Raw genomic sequence first — 6,927 nt, 5'->3', positions numbered from 1 at the left:
CCCACACACCTACCAGTTGCTGGAACAGGGACACAGCTATCCCCACAGGGCTGGCTGTGGGCTCTGAGCCACAGGCAGAGCCCCTCATTGCCAAGGGACTGCTACCTCCCCCCAAGCGTGGGAGCACTTGAGCAGTTGAAGAACCCACGTCGAGCAGAGGCCTGAAATGCTGCAGATCACATATAAATGCCACTCAGCTGGAGAGTGAAAGCGTCCTGCCTGTCTCTTGGTGTCTTGCATTTTACATCTCATCTCAATTTAACTAATCAAAATATTGTGGCCTGCCCTAAATGACTCAGGTTTAAAAATTGTGCAAACAACTGGGGGAGGGAGGCAAAGCGTTGCACACGTGCCCTGGGTCACAAGCACATAGGGACTGGCAAGTCTGCAGGGGTGATATATCAAGTAAATAATCCTCACTTTATAGCTAAAGAGCTCTTGGCTACAACCTTTACAATAGGACATAAAACAGTGTCTGCTGAGCCAATAATTTGGGCTTCTTTTTAATATGCCTACATGCCAAAAACAAAAACAGACCAAAAAACAAACAAAACAAAACAACAATAAAAACCCACCATGTTGATTATCTTAAGACCCATAATCAGAATGCAAACTGGTACAGCCACTGTGGAAAACGGTATGGAGGTTCCTCAAAAAGTTAAAAATAGAGCTCCCCTATGATCCAGTAAGCACACTACTGGGTATTTACCCCAAAAATACAAAAACACTAATTCAAAAGGATACATACACTCCTGTTTATTGCAGCATTATTTACAATAGCCAAACTATGGAAGCAGCCCAAGTATTCATCATAGATGAATGGATAAAGAAGATGTGGTATATATACAAATGGAATATTATTCAGCCATAAAAAAGAATGAAATCTTGCCATTTACAACAACATGGATGGAGTTAGAGAGTATAATGCTGAGCAAAATAAGTCAGAGAAAGACAAATTCCATATGATTTTATTCATATGTGGAATTTAAGAAACAAAACAAATGAGCAAAGGAAATAAAGAAGGACAAACCAAGAAACAAACTGATGTTTCCCAGAGGGGAGTGGGTAGGGGGATTGATGAATTAGGTGATGAGGATTAAGAGTACACTTATCATGATGAATGCTGAGTCATGTATAGAATTGTTGAATCATTATCTGGTACATCTAAAAATTATAACACTGTATGTTAATGATACTGGAATTAAAATTAAAGATTTAATAAAAAATAAAGACCCACAATCAAAATACTTAAGTCTGGGCTAAGAACAAAAAGGTACATTATTGATGATGATTGGTGAGCCTTTGCATTCAATAACTTAAACAGGTTTCATTTCCTTGGATCAAAATGTTCTGCCCTAGAGAAACTGATGCCAATTTCCTCTGCCTTGTCTTCCTCTCCCCCCAGGTTGGTTGACAATTTCTGTATCTGTGAAGGGTACAGTGTGCCTCGCTGCCTGATGTATGAGATTTATGTGGAGACCTGTGGTCAAAATGCTCAGGACCAAGTCAACCCAGCCACATTTGGGAAGGTAGGATGTGAAGATAAAAATACAGCGCTCACTGAGAAAAAAAAAAAATATGCAAGTGAATTGATGAGGAAATATTAAAATTTATTTGGGTCTAATGAGTTCTCAGTGGGAATAATTGCCTTCACTCTGGGAAGCCAACCAGATGGCTAATATACTCCTTCATCTTCCTTGAAAATCCATTCTGTCCTTTGTCCACACTTCATAGTGAAGGGCCAGGAAAGGTAAGGAATGGATGGTGTCTAAGAAAGTACAACTATGGCACCTCCAAATATTCCAAAAACTCAGCCAGGTTTTCTGGACCATTATTCCCTGCATAGAAATGCCAACACTTGGGGTGCATGGGTGGTGCAGTCGATTAAGTCTGACTCTTGATCTTGGCTCAGGTCGCGGTCTCAGGGTCGTGAGATCGAGCGCCATGTTGGGCTCCATGCTCAGTGGAGAGTCTGCTCCAGATTCTCTCTCCCTGTCCCTCTGCCCCTCCCGCTCAAGCATGTTCTCTCTCTCAAATAAATAAGTCTTCAAACAGAAATGCCAACACGTAGCACCACACGAACTCCAAGAGCCACTTGTGTCAGAGAGCTGGTGCTTCCTACAATTTGGTTGTACTTAGAGAATTCACTGGCTCTTAAATATCTCCTCTGGAGGTTAAGAGCTCTGTCAGGAACTTTGTGTAGACCATATAAGATACAGCAAACACTTTTTTCTTTTTTAAAGATTTTACTTATTTATTTGACAGAGACACAGCGAGAGAGGAAACACAAGCAGGGGGAGTGGGAGAGGGAGAGGCAGGCCCCCTGCAGAGCAGGGAGCCCGATTGTGGGGCTAGATCCCAGGGCCCTGGGTCCATGACCTGAGCTGAAGGCAGATGCTTAATGACTGAGCAACCCAGGCGCCCCCAGCAAACACTTATTAGCACAAGAATAGTCTGCTGAGATCCTCCACATACAACAAATATTTATTGAGCAGCTGCTCTGTGCCCGGCACTGTTTTAGAAGCTGGGAATACAATAATGAGCAAGACAGAGAAAAATTCCTGCCCTTACTAAATTTATTATAGTTGAAGGAGACTGATACGTAAGATAAAATACATAGTATATGAGATAGTATAAATGCTAAGGGGAATAATAGAGCAGGAGATAAGAGGTGTGTGTGTGTGTAAGAGTTGTCATTTTAGGGAAGGCAAACAGGGAAGGCCTCCCTCAGAAGTAACATTTGAGTCCAGACTTTGAAGAGATAGGCAGTGAGTATGTGGATATGAACAAAGAACAGTGCCAGTGCAAAGGCCCTGAGGGAAGAAGGAGCACAAGCAGCAAGGAGGCTGCAACAGCTAGAGGGAGGAGAACAGGGAAAGAGGACCAGGATGATCCTCAGGACCTTGAGGTCAAATCAGGGAGACGAGAGGAGCCAGGTGTGCAAAGAGTGGGCAGGGATTCAGCAGTGAGAAGAGGTCAAATTCTGGGTATATTTGGGAAACCGAGCCAGTAGGATTTGTTGATGGAAATAATTAATAGAATCATAGGACTTAATCATTATTAAATTAACAATAATAACTTCCAATCATAGAGTTGTATTTATTTTCAAGGCACTTTTCCATCTGTTTTTTTTTTAAAGATTTTATTTATTTGAGAGACAGAATGAGAGAGGGAGAGAGAGAGCATAAGAGGGGGGAGGGTCAGAGGGAGAAGCAGACTCCCCGCTGAGCAGGGAGCCCGATACGGAACTCGATCCTGGGACTCCAGGATCATGACCTGAGCCACCCAGGTGCCCTCCATCTGGTTTTTAGGAATAGATAGACACCAAATCAAAACAAGTTAAAAGGAGAATTTTTTAAAGGGAAAGGGATATCTCATTAAATCCTATTATAAAAAGTTTGGGCTTCATAGAGTCTAGTCCATTGCTGCCTAAAGAAATGCAATGGGAGCCACAGATACAATTTAAAATATCCTAGTATCCTCATTTTTGAAGTATTTTAAAAGATGAAAATTTTTATTATTTTGAAATTTAATCCAAAATATTCAAAATATTATTTCAACATGGAATCGATATTATAAAATCATTGAGTTACTTTTTCATTCTTTTCTTCGTGCCAAATCTCAAAAATCTGGTGTGTACTTTACATGTAGAGTCCATCTCAGCTTGGACTAGCCACAATTCAAATGTTCAGTAGCCACATGTGGCTGGTGGTTCCCATCTCAGACAGGCCACAACTAGATTCTAAGTCACCAGGCATCGCTTTTCTTTCTCTCTGGTATATCCCTAAACCACTGGGTCTCTGCTTCTCTCCACTGGCTTGCTCCTTGCCCCTTCCCAGAAGCCAACTGCCTTCACTGACTTCCTGATTTCCCATTATGGCTGCTTGGATGGTGTTTCCCATGATGCTATACCTGACCTTCTGCCCCAGTACCCAATACTGTAACAGTCTGTGGGCAAGGGCCGCCTGTAGGAAAGACATGGGGGTGAGGAGGAAACAGTTGGCATCTTTAATGCTTTGTCTTGTGTCACAGCCATTGGCTGAAGCAGGTAGCATTTGAAGTCAAGAAAACAAACCAGCAGTGATTAAGGCTGAGGATCACACAGCTATTTGCAATGTATGGGTGGTGTTTTGGGGGAAAAACATTTTCCTTTACTCTTTCAGGTTCTTTTGGTTGGTCTAAGATTTAAATTGACAAGAGACAAATTAACAAATTTAATTATGTATGTGTGGGGGCTCACTATGGCCCGCCTTGCAGTCAGGCAATTGAGACTTATATGCCATCCAGACCCAAGAAGAGTGTAGGAAAGTGGGACTTCAAAAGGGAAGGAATGAAATTCATAGGATGATGAAAAAGAGTAAATGTTTGGTAAACAAATGTTAGATGGGCCGTACAGAAACAATAAGAAGAATTTTAACAAACAGATTTTGCTAAATTCCTCCCTGTCTTCCACATCTCTTTCATATTATACTGTAGTTATCTACAGTGATACCTCCATTAGAGGATAGCAAGTCCTCTAAATTCTTTTAGGCAATTAGGGGAAAGGTCAAAGGCTCTTCCTGAGCCTTCTCTTTCTTAAAAATAATCAGCCTAAAATAATCCACTTACCACTACATTTTCCGGTGGTAGAATTTGCTTCCCTACAGTGTCCAATCCAGTCTCCTGAATTGTGAATCAGACCTCTTTCTACTTGTTATTCCCTCAAAAATATCCTTGAGTTCCAAGAGACCTTGGAGGTCACCTAGTCCAATTCAATACCCAGTGCAAGATTCCTCTGAAAACATCTCTGGCTAGGGCTTTTATGAGAACAAATTTCCCTCTCTGGACAAAGACGGTCACAAGCCTTAGAGCTGGGTAATGGGGCAGCACACTTCTGTGCTCTTCCTCTGGGCAAACCTAATTCTGCCCCAGGATCTTGCATGGCATGTAGAGCACAGGCTGATGAAAACCTGCTTGACTCCTCATCAGGGACCTTGGTGCAGCTCACAACCTGCAGAACCATACCGCTTTGGGTAGCCACCTGGCTTAGGCTGAAATGATGTGGGTGACACGGAGCTTGCTGACCAGGCCACAATGATGCCAATTCAGTATTTTCCATCACTCCCTTCTGTCTTTCGTTTTTTTGTGCCTTCTCCCTCTTTTCAGTGGCCCTCAGATGGACAGAACTGAATTGGTTCATGATACACTGTCACCATGGGTCTATGCATGGCCTAATTCCATCTGGGTATTTAGTTCTTTTTAACAATGTAGTAAACATCTGTGAACCCACCACCCCAAATGAACCATCGCACCAGATGCCCCATATCCCATCTCCCTGCCCTGCCCCACTGGTGGGAACCATCAACCTGTTCATCATTACCTTGCTTTTTTGGAAAAGAGTTTAAGTGCATTTATGTGTATTTTTTTAACATTTTGACCACCTTTACCCCTTTTGCCCACTCCCCTGCCCCTTGCCTCTGTCAACCACCAACCTGTTTTCTGTATCTGTGAGTTTGTTTTGTTGTTGTTTTTTAGGTTCACATGTAAGTGAGATCATATGGTATTTGGCTTTCTTTGTCTAACCTATTTCATATATGTATTTCTAAAAAGCATATTTTTAATTTTTGTGGCTTAACTTTTTAAGATTTTATTTATTTGTCAGAGAGTGAGCACAAACAGGAGTGACAGGGAGAGGGAGAAGCAGGCTCCCTGCTGAGCAAGGAGCCCAATGTGGGACTCAATCCCAGGACCCTGGGATCATGACCTGAGCTGAAGGCAGTGGCTTAACCAACTGAGCCACCCAGGCGTCCCTGTGGCCTAACTTTTTAAAAAGGGGTATCATGTTATTTGTCATCTTTGGGTCTTTGTCCACTTAATATTGTACTAAGATTCATCTAGATTCATTTGACCATTGTGTAATGTTTCACAATTTACTCATCTGCTGTCCTACTGCTGGGCATTTGTTTCCAGATTTTGCTGTTGTGAATATTCACGTGCATATTTCCTGCTGTACACATGAAGATGCTTTTTTAGGCATGTATGTCCAGGGATGAACCTTGCAGGCTAAGGGGGTGTGCAACTATGATATCTGGGGATGGGGCCAAACTATTTTCCAAAGTGGCTGCTCCAGGTTACCCTCCCACAAGCAATTCTGTGGATTCCAATGTTGTTTCCAAAACATTGACATTTTAAGATCCACTCCTCTAGCCAAAATCTTCATCCCTGAAACAAAGTCATTGGTGGAAATCCTGCACTTTTGATAATACTAAAATATGTAGGAGAATCTTCTAATATAGCAGCTGTTCAAATATTTGAACCAATTTTTTACATCTCCTTATCTTCCCTTCTCCACACTGAATATTCCTCAGCTCCCAAATTTTTACCTTCCTGCCCACTTGTTTCATTATGACTTCAATTTACCGATGTCTTCTTAAAAGGTAGGTAGCCCCAAGGGTACAACCCAGTGCCTTAGGAGCGCTCAGATGATAGGGGCTCTTACTTTTATTGGGAGGGGGTGGGCTACTATTGGCTTTTATCCTTCCATGTTACTCTGTTGGTTTCATTTTAAGCTTGTGGTCAACAAAAATAACTCTTAAGTATTTTTTCACATGAATTAAAATTAAGCTACCCCCCAAAACTGCTTTGGAAACTGTGAAATACTCTATATAAATACAAAATATTATTCTCAGATTATTGTCGTTATGCAGGTGACTATTTGAACCCAGGAGCAGCCACTCCCTTATTCCTATATTTTAGCTTCTTAGTTTCAATCTGCAGTTCTGTTTACCAGTATCTTCTTGAATCTTGTAGGTCATCCAGTCTTCTCAACCTGCTGAAGCTCCTGTATTTGAAATGCATATCTCTTATCCCTCATTCAATAAATGAAAGCAATATGAGTGCGTACAAGACGTTGAGTACACTCTGTGCTCGCAAGGTTTCCCTGAGTAA

General features: G+C 41.8%; 1 protein-coding gene across 1 annotated transcript in view; it reads left to right on the top strand.

The window, feature by feature from the left end:
• The first annotated feature begins 1,411 nt into the window (after window positions 1–1,411).
• Window positions 1,412–6,927, top strand: part of RFX8 (regulatory factor X8) — a 56,967-nt gene continuing 51,451 nt past the window's right edge. Inside the window, exon 1 of the mRNA XM_021680294.1 lies at window positions 1,412–1,529. Coding sequence (XP_021535969.1) covers window positions 1,458–1,529 — 72 coding nt within the window. The 5' untranslated portion in view covers window positions 1,412–1,457. The remainder of the gene's footprint in view (window positions 1,530–6,927) is intronic.

This window comes from Neomonachus schauinslandi, chromosome 10 (assembly GCF_002201575.2).
Source record: "Neomonachus schauinslandi chromosome 10, ASM220157v2, whole genome shotgun sequence".
In the NCBI taxonomy this organism is placed as follows: domain Eukaryota; kingdom Metazoa; phylum Chordata; class Mammalia; order Carnivora; family Phocidae; genus Neomonachus; species Neomonachus schauinslandi.
Note: the sequence above shows the minus strand (reverse complement) of the source record. Positions and strands in the feature narration are given on the sequence as shown.